General features: G+C 45.1%; 1 protein-coding gene across 1 annotated transcript in view; it reads right to left on the bottom strand.

Moving 5' to 3' along the window:
* The window catches only part of Nrx-IV (neurexin-4), a 68,151-nt gene that overhangs the window by 46,812 nt on the left and 1,230 nt on the right, over positions 1–20,109 (bottom strand). The window contains exons 2-10 of the mRNA XM_077627748.1: positions 19,892–19,981; positions 19,224–19,420; positions 17,758–17,899; positions 15,054–15,257; positions 13,608–13,777; positions 11,297–11,470; positions 7,869–8,027; positions 4,787–4,865; positions 1,226–1,363 (exon numbers count right to left, since the gene is read on the bottom strand). Of these exons, the coding sequence (XP_077483874.1) occupies positions 1,226–1,363; positions 4,787–4,865; positions 7,869–8,027; positions 11,297–11,470; positions 13,608–13,777; positions 15,054–15,257; positions 17,758–17,899; positions 19,224–19,420; positions 19,892–19,981 (1,353 nt within the window). The remainder of the gene's footprint in view (positions 1–1,225; positions 1,364–4,786; positions 4,866–7,868; positions 8,028–11,296; positions 11,471–13,607; positions 13,778–15,053; positions 15,258–17,757; positions 17,900–19,223; positions 19,421–19,891; positions 19,982–20,109) is intronic.

Raw genomic sequence — 20,109 nt, 5'->3', positions numbered from 1 at the left:
TTAGAGTCCCAGCTCAAGCTCACCCTATAAAATGTCATAGCTTTGTCCCAATATCATCCCAGATAAAGAATTCCACCCTTTGAACAGACAGCAGCACAAAGCGCATCCTTGAAGCTAATCCAATGCAAATAAATAAATTATAACTGGGCATATAAAATGGGAAAGAACCCATGTTAAAGGTCTATTCAAATAGAAATCTACAACTTGCATAAAAATAACACTACATTTAGAGCTTGAATACTGAAAGAAGTTTACCTTGATCAACATTGACACAATGTCCACTGCCACCCTTATCAACCAGTTTTATGAAATTTCCAGTTCTGTCAAACTCAAATATAATGAATTCGAATAGAGGGATTAATGCTTTATATTGAACATTCGGAACTTCTAGCAATATGCAAATAAAATGTATTTTTCATAACGGAATACACATTGGATACATCGAACCGACTATGAGCGCCTGCGATCATTCACCAAACACCCGCCATGCTGCAGCGCCAGCTTCGGCTTCGCAAATTCATACCATCATGAAATTCGTACCAACCGTGTTCATACACGACATTCCACTGTAGTTTCTCAACTGAAAGTTCGCTTTTTTTTTCAGCCTAACATAGACGCGAGTGGGCATCACTGTCGCAACCAAGTGGTTCTCCGGCACCACGAAAGGCACCGTCTTGGATTTAAATGAAGTCAATCGAATGGAATGGCTTGGAAGGCTCGACTATGTTCATTGTTGCCACTCGAGATACCTACAAAGAGTGCACTATTGTGATTGTGTTGAAAACGGGAAAGCTGTAGCGTCCATCACGGCTTGGACACCACCCGCGGCGCAGAGTAGATGGGGGGACGGTTGCACAGCATGACCTGCAGCAGCATCGCACTGTCTGGTATCGCGACATGAAATGGCACAGACATGAACCAAATGTGACTATGGCTCATGTACTATCACATGCAAGCAGAACATGGGAAGCAGCAAACTTCGAGATTTTTAAAGCTGGTTTTTCGCAGAAAAACGTCCAAGTTCCATCGTGTCCGAAAAACAGTAGTGAACAAATCGCGTTGAATCACACTGTTCATTACAGCCGGGTTTGGCTATACTACCTATAAAGAAACAGATCTACATATTTACTTCAAGAATGCTACTGTGTCATCAAAGCAAACACCTGTGCAACACATGCAACTGGCAGAAGAAAAAGTTTAGAAGCAGGAATGACAGGCAGTGTACCTCCAACCAGGTATTCACGGCCTGTCTCCACAGTGAAGAGACGTGTAGTGATGCTGGGCACACCGTCCAGGTGCAGCTCAATGCGGTTTTTTTTTAGAGCCAGAATCACCCGATGCCAACGTCCATCATTCAGGAGCTCTGCAAAACATTAAAGAGCACAGACACAGACATAGTTACCAAATTTTTATGTGCAAAAGGAACAAGATAAGCTTCAAAATATGCCGAAGTCTAAGATTCCAAATCTACACCAACTACGGAGTTCTGTGACAAGACAAATCTCAGTACAAGAATAGTTTTGCGTTCTTTTTGTGAGGGATCAACTAAGCAATGCAAGCTCATGGGCACAGCGGCAATGTACTATCGTGAGCAAAGGTTCCCAGAGTTTCAAACCATGCCGTACTGCACACGGGCACCACCTGATGAAGCACTGCTACCGTCGAGACCGGGCCAGTCTCTCACGATAGTACACGGACAGGTGCAGTCGGGGTCAAAACTCTCTTAACCTCCCCCACTTCAAGTTCAGAACCGTGTTACGCTGCATGTGGACGCCACTTGATGATGCAATCCTGTTGTCAAGACCGGCACTGCACTAGTCTCGACACCAGAAGTGCATCATCAGGTGCTCTCCGCAGGCAGCGTGACACGGTTTGAAACTAGGGGGGGGGGGGTCAGAGACTTTTGACCCCTACTGTACCTCTTCTGGACAGTGCCTCCAAAGCACTTGGGACAGCTTCATGCAATATTTCATTTCTAGTAAAAATTGTCTGTTTTTTCGTGACTCTTCTGGTGGCAGCGAAAGGCGCATTATTTTTCTGGGAAACGAAATATTTCTTCCCACCACTAGATTCAAACTCTCGATGCTGATTGCCAACAGAACAATGGACGCTGTGATCACTGGCTGGAAGTGACTGGTGGTGCAGTCAAGAGCCTCAAAGACCTCGCCACAAAAAGTACTTGACGTCTTCGCAGGAAGCATCCTAAATGAAATATAGGGGTAGCAAATGCAGGATGTTTTCAATAGCACGCCAGCAAGCTAGTGAAAACATCCCGCGGTTGTTACACCTATATCTCATTTTCTGGCTTTTCCTAGCTTATAAAAGTTTGTTATCAGTGAAAATGGCTTCTTTGTCCTTAGGCACTGGTAACGGGTGGAGGTAGGCCAACCTTAACTTGTCGTGAGAATGGGACGTGGACTTGGTGGGGTTATGCACCTATTTTGGCTGCCTAAACCAATTGATCTTTGAGAACCATTTTTTCGCAGCAGTCACTAAATTATTGCACAAAGGAAGCATGTGGGCTGCAAGGTCAAATAATGCGCAGGCCGCACATCGTTTGTAAATAATCTGCCCGAGCATGTGCCAGGTCACAGCTAGTATCCCTGCCAACAGAGTATGAAACATGCGAGCCTTGGCGTGTCCCTTTCTGTTGTCTCTGCTATTACAAGTGATGTGCAGAACACAGTTGGGGGAAAAAAAAAACTACCGTTCTTTTCGCATTACTTGTTTGAGGAGAAGATTATTACCAGTGAATAAGTTGCTGGGTGGGCATAGTATACAGTCCGCTTGAGACCAATGGTAATTATAGGGCATAGGCCACACTTGCGACCTTGCTATGCTTATCTAATGCTGCAGCGGTATCGTGAATTGTTTAAAGTAGTTGGGTTACTGTGGACAGCTCCTTTCGAAACCCGTGCTGCCGCATATCAGTTACTTTTTTTCTATCAAGAAAAAACAGATGTGTTTGGAAATGATATGCTCGAGTGATTTGGTGCAAGTGCACAACAGTGAAATGGGTGTAAATGGTCAGGGTTGTGACAGGTCATTAGCTTTGGGTGTACAGTAAAACCTTATTACAAGAGACACTCAAGAGACTCGAGAAATATGTCTCTTGTTGTAACCAAAAATTCTAAAAAAACACCAAGGAGTCTGCCTAGATCAGTTTATTGCACATCAGGACATAACGTGTTCACACGATTACAAGTCGACTCTATGTAAGTCGACCCCCCCAAATCACATTTCCAAAAAATAAAAAAATTCCGAGGTTGTTTAAGCTTGGCCTTGAACAGTCGAACACGATAGCATTATCCAGCAGCCGCCGTTTATTGCCAGCTGCTATCGGCTGCCGCGTGCGGGCGTGCCCGTGGGCACATTCCAAAACGAAAATGTATTAGCCACTGGACTACTCGTCCACACTTGCGCGATCGTCCTCACTAGCGCTACCGTCGTGATCGCTGCTGCGGCCCAACACAGGTCGTTCTAACGTCATCGCGCAGCGAAATCCCGCACTTCACAAACAGCCACATCACGACATCGCGTGCAACAGCTGAAAATTTTTCTCACTGCCGCTGCCACAACTGTATCGCCCATTGCGAACGTTGAACTTGCGGCCCGGTGCGCCGCTGTTCGTTTCTTCGGCGTAAAAAAATGGCAGCCATCTTGAATGTAGCTGTGAACGAGCGCCGGTTGCTTACCGGACACAAAGCACAAATGACGACTGACGAAGCACTACATTAAAAACATGTTAAACGCGGCCGGCAGTAGTCAAATGCGTCAAAGCCAAAAAGAAACTACGCGTGAATGGCGTCGGCTCTTCCGTAGGCTACCGACACTCCCCGGCACCACTGCCTTTCTGAGTGGGGGTGCTGCCTCAATTGGAACCGCGGCTCTTCCATCAACTATCAATGCTCCCTTCAGCGCCGAGCGCACATTTGAAAGTAAAAAGAAAACTTTTTGGACGCTTGATCTTCCCATAGAACGCGATTGTGTTATCAGGCCGCCGCCACGTATCAGCAACCGCAGTCAGCAGTCAACAATTTTGCCCTTCTTCTTGCAGATGGATATTCAGCTGCATAGATAGACATATCATCTTGTGATCTGAAATGCCTTCAAAAATGTGGATTTCAGGGTTTCATCGAAGAATGGATCTGCTGACAAGAAACAAGTCTAATGTAGATAATGCATTGTTCTGAATTCGGATGCGTTGTTTGGTTAACTGAGAGAAGTCATAAAATAAGATAAGATCGACAAGTGGTTCTGCTGCTCGAGACAGGGCACATGGAAAATTGTCGGCCTAATTGATGAAAGGCGCGTTGAAATCACCAGCGAGCAGTATGCTACACGAATGGTTCCTACACAAACACAAAAATTCCTTCATTTTTGTTTACAAAACGTGTCGTCATGATAAACTTTTTCATGATCCCGCGAGATTCTACTGCAAGAGAAATATGACGGCAGTTCACGCTCTCATCTACTCTGCGACTGTGAAAAAAATTACAATAATCCTACAAACTTGAAAATGCACAGCGACAGCAATCAACAAAAAAACCTTGCTACAAATGAAGCACAACAACAAAAGCGTGCCGATGAATCACCGCCATCAAGGCAGCATAAGCGTAAAACAGCCTTTTCTGAATTTCACATACAGCAGAGCAGCCTTCATAAAATTTCTAATTATCTACAAATCAATGTCAATAAGTACCATATCCAAGGACACAGAAGAAGGGGGATTGTGGCCGCAGTAAAATATGTCACCAGCTAACACGAAGCAATCAGTGATACTCACGGTCGAACGGCCTGAGGAGCACCTCGGGTGTATTTACGCTTTTAACCTGCACTCGGATACGTCCGGACTCCAGGAACAGCTGCAAGCGAACATTCCTGATTACTGCATCACCCACAATTGCAAACAAAGTGCATTTCATGTGCATTTCACTAAAATTTATTTTGCTTAATTTTTTTGCTTACCAAGACCACGAAATCTGAACCTACTCAGAGTTCACCTGATTTCAGTATCAATGAGCAAATAATGAACGCTATTTTCTTCACACTGCACCTGATTCCACGTATGGACTGAATCTAATGCTATTTTCTTCCTTACTTAAACATGTATGCTGGTTTGTACTTTTTGCCATCATGTTGCTTAAAAAGTCCTTAAAGCGAGATAGCAGCACCAATGAATAAGTAAATAAATAATAAACCTGTGGACATCAGAGCGAAAAATAGATGACATGCGAGCGGTGGGTGCTGATTAACCCTTCGTGGCACTTTTAACGGGGTACAGCATGGCAATAAAACTATTTTAGTTATTTATGCATGAAATGTAACAAAATACGGTATAGATGTATAACGTCTGTGCGGATTTCAGAACTGCATTTTATTTTAAGCTAGCTGGTGCAGTTGCTGAGTAACTACAACTGACTCTTTCCTTACCACGAAAAAAATGGCAGATTTTGAGTGTTTAAAAATAAAAATTTCTTCAAGAAGTGCTATAAATGCATTGCACACTGTGATACATCAAATTCTAGCTTATTGTTTACACTTCCAAACAACAAAAAAAAGCCATAGTTGTATGCGCAAAATTTTAAGAAAACTTATTGGTTATATATGCTGGTAACGCAAACACAAAAAAAAATACAAGCAAAGCAAAAATCAGCCGCTGCAGAGAGCCAGATGTTGATCTTCAGCTCCGTACATAACACACTGCACTTTGCGCGGCCTTTCAAGTTAGGCATTATAACTTCTGGGCCACTAGAGAAATTGAGAAGAATCGATTGCTGGGCGAGTTGGTGCATGACTCGAAGATACAAGGCGCAGGAGTAGACAGGATAACAAAGAAGGAACACGGATAAGGTTTATGGTTTCGACAAGAGAATGCTGTCGTTAAGGACAAGAGGTGGAGGTTTATGGTTTATGGTGTTTTAGCGTCCCAAAGCGACTCAGGGTATGAGGGTTGTTGTAGTGAAAGGCTCCCGAAATTTCGACCACCTGGGGTCCTTTTGTGCACTGACATAGCACAGTACACGGGCCTCCAGAATTTCGCATCCATCGAAATTCGATCACCACGGCCAAGATTGAACCCGCAGTTCCCCCTTTTCCTCATTTTTTTTTTCGTTGGATAGAGAATGGGTTCAATGGGTGAAAAGAAGGCTTGGCCTTCCTTGACATCATCATAATAAAAAACCTACTCGTGCATTTGGCAGTATGTTGCGAATACCCTAAGGCACCACATTAAACCATTTTCATCATTCACAACCAAGCGTGCTAGATACAATCCAATCTGAACAGTAAAACAAAACACGTGCGAGCACGCGCTATGTCCTAGGCCTCTGAGACAGTCTCGCAATCGGAACTGAAATCAGACCATTAAACGCGGTTCTCCTAACTCACCACTACTGCTCAAAAAAAAAAAAAAAAAGTCAGCATAAGAACCAACAAAAGTGCTCAGTGTAGGCTTTAGCCTTTGCGAAGCGCACAGGAAAACCGATGCCACGATGTACAACAGGCACACACATCCGCTCAAAGTTTCATTTTTCCCATCGCCTCCTAGTGTTAGAAAATGAAAAAATAAAATTGGAACCAAAGAGATGATGTTATAGAAGCAAACTAGATGGCGCAGATGGTCCAGAAGTACCATCTTAGATTTTTGGCGGCAGGTTCAAAACATCGATCATTTCCGACCGATGGCCTAAAGCATGGTATGAAAAGAGTTAACGGGCCTTATAAAGTCATCCACAGGGCGTTAAATATCTAAGGAGAAAGTGCACAAGTTTTTTACATTAGCATGTTCATAAAGCCTTGTTATGTGCAATAAAGGTATTGGTTTTTTTTAACCAGTTTTCAGAAACTATGGCATGTGTACATAAAAAAATAAACAGCTTTATTGCACACCTGGATTTACTGAACATGAATCACAATACAGCACCTAAAAAGATTAGTGCAGCTCTACTGCTGCTTTTGCTTTTTTTGCAGCAAACAAATGTTCATAAGTCAGCTCAACTGGATGTTTCTTTATTTTACATATTACTCCCCTTTTATACTGGAACAATACCAGCGCCCACAATGCAAATCATGAACGAAGAAAGGATGGATTAAACACGCGTACTGACTACCAATGGCACTTTTTTTTAAATTAAATGTTTAGTTAATGGTGCTGCCCATCCTTTGTTCCTCATCAGCTGTTGCACTGCAGGAACTTGCCATGTAATGTCACCAACTAGATCAGGTAATGCTACTAGAGTTGAAGAAACAACAGCGCACAAGACGGGACAAATAAGGAAGAAGCAACACACACAGAGCCGATACTAGAGTCATCGTCATCATCTTCAGCATAACAATGCCCAGCGCAGGGCAAAGGCTGTTCTCATATCTCTCAAACTTACCCCATCCTCTGCCAGCTGCGGCCACATTATCCCAGCAAACTTATTAATCTCACCCACCCAACTGACTTTCGACACCTCCTGCTATGCTTGCCTTCTCCTGGAGTATGGAACATTAACTTAATGGCCATTAGTTATCTTGCCTTTGCATTACATGCCCTGCCCAGGCCCATTTCTTCTCCTTGATTTCAACTAGGATGTCATTACTCGCATTTGTTCCCTGACCCACTCTGCTCTCTCCTTTGTCTCTTAACCACCCATCATTCTCCTTTCCATAGCTTGTTGTGTTGTCCTCAATTTAAGTTCAATAAGCCCAAGCTGCTGTTCCGGCCATTTAGTTAGCCCCCGCCCTAGGTGAGTACCGGTAAGATAGAGCTGCTAAATACTTTTCTCTCTACTACTACAATTGTACTTCCACTGAAGATGTTCTAGTAGTTGAAGATGCTTTGTGGCCAGCAAAAGTAGATGCAAGAATGCAGCCATACTCACCTTAACGTAGCCTTCAATGGAAAACTTGTTGTAAAGTAGCAGTCCCCGCTCATTGAAGGTGCGGAAGTCAAAGCTGCAGTTCATGCTGCTCTGCATGTAGCCAGGAATTTTCAGCATAGATGCCGAGTCAACAAATGTCACCGGGATCACTTGCTCGAACTGCAACAAGAACAGAGCTGCTGTCAGCTTCAACAAGAACATCAAAGCCCAGTTCAGGATTACAGTAAAAGCTAGTTAATTTGACCGCCTTCATTCAGAAATACCGTATAAACGCGTGTAAGGGCCGCACCCCGTGTTCCCAAAGGAAATATTTGAAAAAAAAAAAAAATCCGTGTAAGGGACGCATCCAAACTTTCCAGGAAACACGCAAGAATAGCCTTCGAAATACATGCGCACAGGAGCTTCGAGGTGCCGCCCATGGATGGCACCCGAGGCCGCGGGTCATCATCATCATCTTTTCTTCTGCCGCGAGCTTCTGCTACTGTACTTCCGCTATCCGTATCGGCATCGGTATCGCCAGGTCTAACTTTGTTCTGTTCTGGCTGTCAAAGCATGCGTTTTTTGGTGGTTGTGTTAGCGTGGTCGCTCGGCATAGTTGTTGCTCTCATGCGCTGTCGTTCTTCACTTTTTCATGAACTGCCTCCGAGGATTGTCACTGTTGCACAATGGGCAAGCACCTCAACAGCTACACGGCGGGCTTTAAACTGAAAGTAGTGGAGTTCGCTCTCAAGCACGGCAAGTGTGCCGCGGGCAGAAAATTTGACGTGGACGAGAAGTGTGTCCGACGGTGGTGCGGACAAAGGGATGCGTTGAAGAATACCAGCTCCAAAAAGCGCGCTTTCCGAGGCAAGCCATGCAAATTTCCTGAGCTAGAAGAAGAGCTGCTATGCTATTCAATGGAAGTGCGGAACAACGGCTACGCGTTGACAACGGACATGCTGCGCGTGAGGGCACAAGCCTTGGCGCGTGCTAAAAGCATACCGCACGAGGACTTCAAGGCTAGTGCCGGCTGGGTACGAAGCTTTCTGAAGAGGAAGGGCCTATCATTTCGGCGAAGGACCACGCTGTGCCAGTGGCTGCCCCCCGACTACACCGACAGACAAGGTGCTCAGCTTTCAGAAGTATGTCATCGGTCTGCGTCGTGAGCACAACTATATATTTTCGCAGACAGCGAATGCCGACCAGACCCCCGTGTGGTTCGACTGTCCCGAGAGCTGCACAGTTGAACTGAAAGGAAAGAAGAGTGTTTTCGTGCGGACAACCGGCGAGGAGCGCCAACGGTGCACCGTTATGCTGTGCGTCACCGCGGACGGGCGGAAGCTGCCCCCCTATGTCATGCTGAAAAGGAAAACGATTCCTAAAGGCGTTTTCCCCAAGGGAATTGTAGTTCGCGCCCAAGAAAAGGGCTGGATGGATGATGAGCTTGTGCTCGACTGGGTAAAAAGCGTTTGCGAGAAGCGCCCAGGCGCCATGCTGGCCTGACGATCGCTCCTCGTCTTGGACGCGGTCACTTGACGGGTAGGGTTAAGGAACGCCTGCGCGGTATCCGCACAGACATGACCGTGATACCGGGCGGCCTCACCGGCATGCTGCAACCCCTGGATGTAAGCGTCAATCGGCCTTTTAAGGTTGAATTTCGAAGGCAGTATTCGGAATGGATGGCCAATGGCAATCACGACGAGACGCCGACAGGGCGGCTTAAGAGGGCCCCGCTCGCGACTGTGCTTGGATGGATTTTGTCCGCGTGGAATTCCGTGTCGACCGACATTGTAACCCGGAATTTCAAACAATTTAGACGGGACCAAAGACGACTTTCTGTGGGCTGAACATTTACCTGAACACAGCACCAGCTCGGAGTCTGAAGACTCCGTGAGTGATGCCTGAACGGTAAATAAATGCCGCGCATTCCAGATTGGTTTGCTTTCACTTAAAAAAAAAATTGTTTTTCGAAAATCGCGTGTATGGGCCGCACCCCGAAATTTGCCCCCCGAATCTGGGAAAAAAAGTGCGGCCCTTACACGCGTTTATACGGTATACATAATTTGAATCACCGGCGCAGTCCAGGCGAAAGCACAACGATGTCTTTGTGTGGTTGTCTGCGAAGTGCAGGTTTTCGCGTGACGACATTGTGCTGTGGTTGTCTGCGAAGCGCAGGTTTTCGCGTGATGACGTCGTGCTGTGGTTGTTTGCGAAGTGCAGGATTTCGCTGAATAACGATGTCAGAACAACGTGCTGTCGGGCTGCAGCAGTGATGACGACAGCAGCACTAGTGAGGACAATGGTGCAAGTGTGGACGAGTAGTCCAGTGGCTAATACATTTTCACTTTTGAAGGTGCCCACAGGCGCATCCTTTTTTTTTTTTCTGACAGGTGATGGGGGGGGGGGGGTCGATTTACATTCGAGTCGACTTACAATCATGTGAATACGGTAACTGTTCAGGGGTGTCTTGCTCAAAACCACTGAGCTTTGATTCCTGCCACCCAACGCAACAGCGGTTCTACAGCCACTTGATGAAGGCATCATCCGTGCATTCAAGCTGGGCTACCGAAAGCGCATGGTAAAGCAGTGCTTACTGAAACAGTGGGTTAATGCCGAGCTAAGATTAATTTGCAGGCCGTAATTGAGAAGATCAGTCACGTCTGACAAAATGTGGCTCAAGATACAATCCAGAACTGCTTCCATCATGTTGGAATGTGTCATGACGATACGTAAGCATCAAGTGCAATGCACACAGTGCAAGATGTCAGTGACGCTACCATGCTGTTGGAGGAACTCGCCAATGTTCCATATGCTGTGCCAACCGAGATTGCCTTCTAAGATTTTTTTATGGTCGACAACGATGTAGCTGCGACAGTGACCTCGTTGGACTCTGAAATTGTTTCCGGTGTGCTGGTGCCTGGTAAGACCAAGGAACCATCACCAGAAGATGATCACCCTTGTCCCGACGAAGCCCTTTTTGCTACTAATGTGCTGTGACGATACTGCTTGGAAACACAGGGAACCAGACTGGAGTTCGTTTGAAATGATGTCATGTGTCGAAAGTGTGATTCTCATTGCTTGAGCTAAACAGTGTTAAGGCAAAAATGACTGCCTGCTGCAAATAGGTGAACACTTCTCGCCAATAAATTACTTTTAGAGTAGACGAGTGGCACGGTTTTTCTTTCGTCAACATGTTTTCGCTCCACTCCTTGTGTATAACGAATTAGGTACTGAAGTCTACTGAAATTCGTTATAAGCGGTTTGGGCATAATGCATTATTCCATATATTGAACAAATCACATTGAATCACTGTTCGTTACAACTGTGTTTGTCTGTATATGCTCAAATGTCATGCTTGCAAAATGGCTATTCTTGTTTCAGGGCACCTCAGTAACCTTTTGTTTTTGTGCTAGGGTAGCACCTGTGCACTAAATAGTATGCATACTCACCCTACAGCTGTAAAGCACTTGGCCAACCTTGGAGTACATGTACATCTCTTCATCTCGCTTCAGTTCATATATGACGTTCGTGTCATTTAGCATCAGGTTCTCTATGCAGCCAGAGAAATTGGCTGCCACCTTGATGCCCTCCTGGTTGAAGTTTGCCATGCCACCGACATAGAGCTGGAAGAAAAGAAAGAAACAGCCATAGCTGATGCACTAGCAAGGACACTCTGGCACTGAAACACACAACCGCAGGCGTCGTAGCAGCCTAAAATTTTTTCTACCAAACCAAGTCGGCAAGCTGCATCTTTTCCAAACATGCAAAGCCAAGATTCTCTTTAGCGTACGCTAAAAACATGCAAGTTCAGTCGCAGCTCTTTACCATATATGGGACAGCACAGCTGGGCAACAGGGGTCAATGGGAAAGAGGTAACAGAATGAAACTGACTGCTTAGCAAAGCAAAGCGTGTCGCATGTGTCTGTTCATGCAGCCAGTGCAGTTGATGGATGGTGATAGGCAGGGACAAACCCCCGTAAGTCTGATATCACATTTTGCCTTTCCAGAGGTTTCGAAGGTGGCAGTTCAAAAAAGAACTACCTTATTTACTCGCATATTTGCACACTTTTTTCTTTAAGGCTTCAAAAAGGGGGCGTGCAAATTACGCAAAAATTTTTTGAACACATCATAAAACCATTACAGAGGCCATAACGCGCAATATATACTTTATATTTCTGCTTAAACATAGACCGGGCCCCCATCTCGCATCCCTCGCTGGACAAAAAAATGTTAACTCCAAATATTACACGCATACCCCCTCCCGCTCCGTCCCATGTTATGTGGTTCTCTGTGGGATGACATGACAGCATGCGCACAGCTCAAAGCAATAAACTGCAATGATGCAACTGTGAAGTCAGCAGTGGGAGGCAAAGGAGATAACGGGCGATAAAACGGCGCTCTCTCGTGCGGCTTGGCTGACTAGCAGCAAACGTAATTTCAGATTCAGGCACGTGCAACTGGTCACCCGAGCAAGTGAACGTCAGTGCGAGCGAGCCAGTAAATGGCGCATAATTCATGTCCTCGTCACTCGCAGCTTTCACAACTGCACATGGCAATGCAGCCGCGCCAATCTTCCTAAGCTTGTCTTGTGCGCACCCACATAATGTTGGTGGTCTGATGCAGCAGAGTGCCAAATATGAGAGTATGAGAGTAAATGTTTGTTTTTTCAATATCCCAGTAAAAAGTAAGGAGTGCATAATTGTGTGCAGGCACAAATTATGCGAGTAAATACAGTACTTTCCTCTCATTTCTGCTTGAAGATACCACTGTTTAGCTCATCCTCAGCTCGGCAGCAACCACTTGGGCCAAGCATCTCGGCAGCAAAACTTTTGTTCACTCTCTCTTTATTAATGATGATGATTATGATAATGATTTTGCTTTTCTCCTTTGTGTCCGTGTGGTAGGCATTGCCACCTGTGCCAGCAGCCTCAAAGCACTGCCATGTGTTATCAGTACGCCACCCCAGTGTCTAGCGAGTGATGGTGTATTCTCTGGATGCCTATTAGAAACAGTGAGCATGCTTGTATTGTTCGACAAGGAATCGAAGGTGTCAGGCAAGCATGCTACTGACTCCGTGCAGATGTGGGTTCGAATCCAGCATAAAGTACTTAGGAGTGTTTTCTTTTTCTAGCATAAGAATACATTTCTGAAGGAAATACAGGTCTTACTTGGCGTCAACTTTGGCACTGGTTCTCAAATTAACTTCTCTGTGACATCAGAACAATGCTCGACTGAGATTACTTAAAACAGGAACTAAAAGCATGTCATGCTTCGAAGACTTACCTCATCTGCTTCACACGATGTCATTGGGTCAACAAACTCACACTAAACGACTTCATTAGGAGCCCTTTTCCTATAGAAGCAGCTGGCACAGCTAAGGCAAGTGCTTATAAATCATGCCAGGTGCAAAATGATTCATTTTATTGTGGCTGCGGCATTAATTTTATTGCAGCTACAGCATTCACCCTGCCATGGTGACATACAGCTGATGCTTCCTGTACAAAGCAGCTATCATTTTCAAGCTGTGCATCCAAAAGGTTTAGACCACTGTGGTCTAAGTTCTTTTGACATGATGGACACCTCTCTGCTCCATACTCTTTAAAAGCTTACACCACGATGCCTAGTTGCATGTGGTACACTTTCAGAAACAGCAGCATCCCCGAGCACCACATTTTTTCTGACAGCAAACTCCACAGCACGAATCCATCTTGTCTGCAGTGAAAACATCCTTTAAGAAAAGTCAATAAGGCACTGGCTTGCCTCTCTGTTTAAGTCCAGCTGAAAGGAGTCGCCTCTCAGCCGCTGCCGGACCACCACACGGTCAACAGTGAAGACCAGCTCCCGGCGGAAACGAGAGATCTGTACATCGTGCCAAAGGTTGTCGTCCAGCAGGCTGCCGCACCACACCTCTGTAATCACACCTTCACCTCCTGCAATGCAATGCACACAGGTGTGTCCACAGCAGTTTCCTTTGCACACATTGCTGGCTACAAACCATAAATTGTGAAATTGTTCCCAAATAAAGGGAACGGCATCTTTATCTTGGTTCAACGCTGAAGATTGGCTGTTAGTACTCTCTAAATGGGCTGGCTTAAATTGCCAGAGCCTGACCTAGTACTGTGTTTCAAATCTGTTTCACAACACATGCTATATTCTGTACAACTGTACATGTCAGGTTTAAACCTACCACAGCTACAATTTCTGTTTGCACTGCCAATAATTGGCTGCTCGCACCCAATCAACACTCCTTTAGTCTGTATTCAAGGCCTACAAAGTAAAAAAGCAGTGTAGCAAACTGAATGAGAAGCTTTGCATTATGACCTACTGAAACACTTAGCATTGTAAAGGCACACACACTCAAGCAGTCGAAGGCACTGCAGCGGAGCCTTTGTAAACTGCCGTTGTTGCTAACCTTAGTTCGAAGGCACTGCACGTGCCTAGAGTTTGTGTTATCTGCACCACGAACCAAATTGAATGGGTGCGCACCTTACATTCAAAAGGTGCAGAGAGGGCCATATGGCCATGCCCTCAGCGGACAGCCACAGCTGTTTCTTGCAAAGATGCCCTTCCCCAGCTTTTCATCATGCACGTAACCTACACTACGTAGCAAAGGGCCCACAGTCACATAAGCATCACCGAGTGCACCTATAACTCTGCTTTGTGGCATGATATTCAGCAGTGCGACCACAAATCATGCTATGAAACAGTGGAGACACTACACATATGCAAAGCAACGTGAGCAGCTTTGATGCACAATACCAACGTGACTTGGTGGCAAGACAGTGGGGCCACCACATAGTTTGGATTTTGTTGCTTCCATAGTAGTGGATGCTAAAGCATTGCACATCATAACTAAAAGGATCCACTGTTAATTAAATGGCTTTCTTTCATGCGTGGAAAAAGCACTGCCTCTAGCCTTGGCCACACTGTTGGCTTTTCAATCGCCGTTGCTCGTTGCATCCAACATTTATGGCACCTCCTGAGGAACAACAAGCACTCTGCTAAAACATTTTGAAAATTTTACGACAGAAGAATCTCCAAAAATTCCAGTTGAGACAACAACCGTCGAGTGCACTAGCCACTGCTTGTGGCGCGCACAGAAGAAGCCTTACAGTGCAGTTCCTCAACTAATTCCATAGACAGCACGTACACGACTGGCAATGGTTCCAAAAATAAAAAGAAAGCAGCAGCTTTCCAGCCACGAACCAAGGTCAACTGCGAAGAGCAGTTGGTTGTGAACCAGCTGAAGGGTGAAGAGGTCACGCTGCGATCCATGACTGTACAAAAGAAGACCGTCCGCATGGTTCGTGCGGAAGCGAAGCCTCAGTGTATCCTCTGTAGACGTCACTGGCCGGCGGCTCAGGTCCATCACCACATAGCTCTGGCCGTGAAGTTGCAATGCTTCCGCCTCTGCACAGGCAGCAACCACAACACAGGCAGTTCAGTCACACTGCCACATGCCACGTGCAATAAAACACAAATCAGTGTTCTGAGAGATGTGCTTCCAATGCCAGATTATCCTTACGCCATAACACTCACATCATTTTCTACAAACAGTGTAACGACCCGTTAGTCTTGACAAAGGCTTGCAACAGCGCCTATATTGAAATTCTCTGTTTATTTGTGGAGAAAAACTTCAGATACCGACATTTTCCTTCCTAGTTCATTACGCTCTACCTGAGTGTCATACAAGGGTGCCATCACATAGCATTCACTAGAAGTCAATGCCACAAAATAAAAGGCAAGTTTTCTGTGCGGGCCAACATGTTACCATTTGCATGGACGTGAATTAACCCCAGGTCAAACCAACAGCACATACTGTTTGTAAACAACAAACTACAAGTTCCCAATTTCTGAAGCACAAGCACCAAAACAGGCAGTGAAAAATGGTGAACAGGAGCACCATAAAGTCCAGAATTCTGCACGCTTAAGGTGTTCCCACGCACTGAACATGGTGCATGCAACAATCACATGTATGTCATTAGCAACGACACACAACACCTGTTGCTGTGTGACACTACTGACACCACCTGCAGACTGACTTCAGTGGTGAATATGGTTTGAAATACGTGCTAACACTGACTAGGCTCCAGCTCCTCTGCCAGTGCAGCATGCTGCTTCTAACAAGCAACCAGTGTGCAAGCATGCATGCTCAAGTACTGAGCTTGTTTACAGATTACTTCTGTTGCAAAGCAGCACAAGCAGAAGCTCCCTGCAAAGGTACACTTGGAAGGCAAATAAAATGAGTCGAATTTCAGTCCTGTATACCTATGCGATCAAATGAAATATAACAGTCATCTTTTTTTCCTCAATGCTCCCTTTTTTCTGGCTGTTTTCATTGCTGCTTAGCACTAACGGGAGACGAATAGCACAGGTTGTGCCCATAGCGCTGAACAAGAAAATTAGAGTTTGAGTGTTCCAACTTGCACAAACTGCCACGCTTATGGCAAAGCCTGATTCACTTTTGAAAACTGCACATAAATGTGGTCCCTGTCTTTTTTTCCCTTAAAGCAGTGACATATGAGAGGATAAGGTGGCTGCCAGATAAAGCTGGTGCTTTACAGGCACAGCAGAACAGCTGTTCTCATCTTAGTAAGCATTGTAATGGTTTTAGTTTCACACTCACAGTTTTAGTTTCACACGCCTGTACATATTTTTTGACATCTTCACTGCACCCAATATATATGAAAAACCAAAATTTTTTTCAGATCACAGGCTACCTTTTTGTCACAAACACTTTTAGCTCATTTGTTTGCTTGAAGACAGCATAGCAACATTTCATATATGGTGGAAAACCTTGCTGCTACATTTATGAGCAAACATTTACCCATTCAACAGGTAACTAGGTACATCAAGACTGTCAGCTACATCATAGGTGAATTTTCATAGCTTGTTTGCATGTTTTCTTCTCTGTAATGATGCACGAGACAATACATGAATCACCATGCAGTATTCACCTACAACCGCTAAATAATTTATAACTAATTTTCCTCTCTCATGTTGCTTTGGTTTCATCACCCAAACGATGACTGCGATGTGTAAGGTGTGTTTAGGTCGTGTGAGGCATGAAAAAAAATGTTTAATATAATCACTGATACATCATTTGTTGTCATTCCTGCTCTTGAAGCTGGCTGGCTTAAGCATATTCGTGAATTTAAACTATGTATCAATGATCATATTGTACTTTTTTCCATGTCTTATGTGACCTAAACACACCTTACATGTCATAGCCATTGTTCGGTTGTTGAAACCAAAACAGCATCAAGAAGAAATTCAATTATAAATTATTTACCAGTCGTAGGGGAACACGATGGCGTGATCCATGTGCACTATTGTCTAACACGCGATTTCCAAGAAGAAAACACACAAGCACAACGTTTCTCTTTTAAGAGCTTTAGAGGAGAAGGATCACAGCACCATGGGCAAAGCCTGTGCGCTGCCTTTTGCCACTTTTTAGTCCACCTTTTTTGCCTGGAGTATTCTTACAAGCTGGAAAGATGTGAGCTTGATTTTCTTTTCATCAGTTTAGTGCCTGCAAAGTACCTGCCTCTACATTTATGCACTAAACCACTTGTATCTACAAATGTAATACAAAGCAACACAGCCACCAGATGGATGATTGCAGTCCCTTATCCACCTTAGCTACTTTTAAGGTGCCTTTATAATAGAAGAGCAATAAAATAGAAATGTACAGAACACTTGCTGTGAAAAACATTATGCCAAACAAAGCCAGCTGTTCAGACAATTCTTGTTTTGAACAGAAGTGGCATACTACAATGGAGACCAAGACATAAGGCCATCCCGAACTTATGCAGTCCCTTGCCTTCTGGTTGCAATCCAACTCATCGCAGCCCATGCTTCTAGGTTGAAAAGCCTTTCCATGCCAATACAAGAAATAGCCCAGACTCACCATATTCACAGCCGTACAGCTCCACCCGAAGTGAAATGCGGTCCCTCCAGCGGGTTGGATTGATGCGGATGTACTGGGCTATGATGGGCACGTCGAATGTGTTGTACACCTCTGAGTCGCCATCACTGTTTCCTCTGAACAGCTGTCGCACAAAAGACAAAGCAGGCACTTTTGCAATGACAATGCACATGATGTTTGCTCAGAACTGCTGTGTGAACAAATATGTGTCTCCACATTCTTGTAATGCCTCTCCAATCTCCCACACAAGGCTGGCATTTTATGCTATATACTGATCTCTGCTTGACCCCTTTTCATACTAAGCACTGCAAAGAAGAAGAAAAAAAAAAGCGTAAGAGGTGCCCTGCACTAAGCTCTGTACCAGCAAGTAAAGTACAGACTGACATGGACTGAATGAAAGGCACAAGAAAATTAAAGGCAGCATAAAATATCCTGGCCCTGCACACATCTAGTGGTCTACTGTTGACCGAACTTCTACCTCATTTAAAATTCATGCACTTTCACAAAGGTTATAATTCAGCACCCACACCCGCAGACAGCATCACCAACTTGACACAGAATTTTTTTTCTTTTTTGCACATCATGGCAAGATGAATCTGTGACCCAAGAGGTTGTTCCTGCTGTATTGTGTATAAGACAGAGGGCAGTATACATCTTGTCTACATGGCATGGATAAGAAGCATGTAGTTCACAATCACCACTTTTTCAGAAGACCTTGAAGAAAGAAACAATCACTAAGCACCACTTTTACATCATCTATATGAGAAAGGACAAGTATGCACATGTACCATTGGGGGCAAAATTAATAGACCCCCCCCCTCCAAGTTCCGACCCCTAACACTCTGCAGGAGAGCCACCTGATAACACACTTCTGGTGACGAAATGGGCCTGCTGCATCGGTCTCGACACCAGAAGTGTTTTGTCAGGGGGCGCTCCCAAGCAGAGTGGCGCACGGCGGAACTTGGATAGGGAGGGGGTCTGCTACTTTTTCCCCCAAACGTACAGTCCATGCACTTGTCTAGAGCGCTCGAACAGTGCGTTCTGTTGTGCATTTATGATAATTGTCGCTGCCCACCCAGACCAATATAATTTTCAAAGACATGAGTGGTTAAACAAGATCCACGGAAATGTGCGTGCATGTCAAGGTGTTGCTTCGAGCCCAAGGCCTCTCGTAAATGGCGGATGTGTACTGTCTAGTACGCCGTTCTAGTGCTCTAGACAGGTCTATGGTTGACTGTACTTGGCCAAAAACTTTTTGGGAAAAAAACTCTGTATATTGTACCACAGTGAAGCTAAGTGCTCAATAATTATGGAACCAAAACTGCTAGGATGCCAACTGTTCTGCTTTTACTATATCTAAGAAATCTAAGCCAGTTTGGAGGCTCCACACACAGTTTCTGAGAGCTGTGCTAGATGAAAGTTTGTGAGGGCAAAGGCATGTGTCTGACCTTTGGGTTTCCTTCTCTGTCCTTGTACTCGGTGAAGTCGCCTCCATTGTCACCGTAGTAAATCTTGAATTCTTGAACAAATTCAGGGCTGTATTGCTTGCCCATGGTGACAATGGAGGTGATAGTCTTCTTGGACTTGAGCGAGATCATCAGGTATTGCTCGAAATCAGAATTCTTGGCCGTCCAAGCAGAGCCACCTTTGAAACCGCAACACAGTTCTGTCACAATGCATGTCAGCACCAGCATGTGCTGGTTAGACACACCGTAAACATACAGTACTGGCTCCTTGGTTCAAGAGCTACACAGTTTTTGCACTGAGGGGACTAGCACTAAAAATGACTTGGAAGTCTACTGAATTCCACAAATGTTGTATATAGTGGCAAGTAAAGAACAGCACAGACTTCCGAATAAATCATTTCCTAGACATGATGTGATCAAGTCAACACACGCATACACATATGTGTGCACAGAGGGGGAGGGGTCAATGGTCCCCCTAACAGACATGGGGAAGGCGGGCACCAATCTCACAGATATTTTATACCATGCTGTTCCCTGCTGCCCAGACAACATAAACGGGCGCTGTCACCAGCGCATGCCTTGGACATAGCACATCGCAAACACTACACTGGCTCGCGAGGCCAAACAATTGTCTGCACGAAAACACTTACTGTCAAGGCGAGCCTTTTCTGCACTCCTGTCTAGAGACAGCTCAGACGATGCCGATAACTTGGCATACCCAAGGAGAGGTTCATCACAGCCTGAAAACGAAGGCACTGATAAGATAGGCACGGCAAAAATACTGTACGCGCAAGCTAAAACTGCGTGTATCTTCAGATTCTGCCATTCTGCAACACCTGCGGCTCTAAGCTGCTACTCTGTAAAACAC

This window comes from Amblyomma americanum, chromosome 6, assembly GCF_052857255.1.
Source record: "Amblyomma americanum isolate KBUSLIRL-KWMA chromosome 6, ASM5285725v1, whole genome shotgun sequence".
In the NCBI taxonomy this organism is placed as follows: Eukaryota; Metazoa; Arthropoda; class Arachnida; order Ixodida; family Ixodidae; genus Amblyomma; species Amblyomma americanum.
The sequence above is the reverse complement of the archived record's forward strand: the minus strand, read 5'-3'. Positions and strand labels throughout refer to the sequence as shown.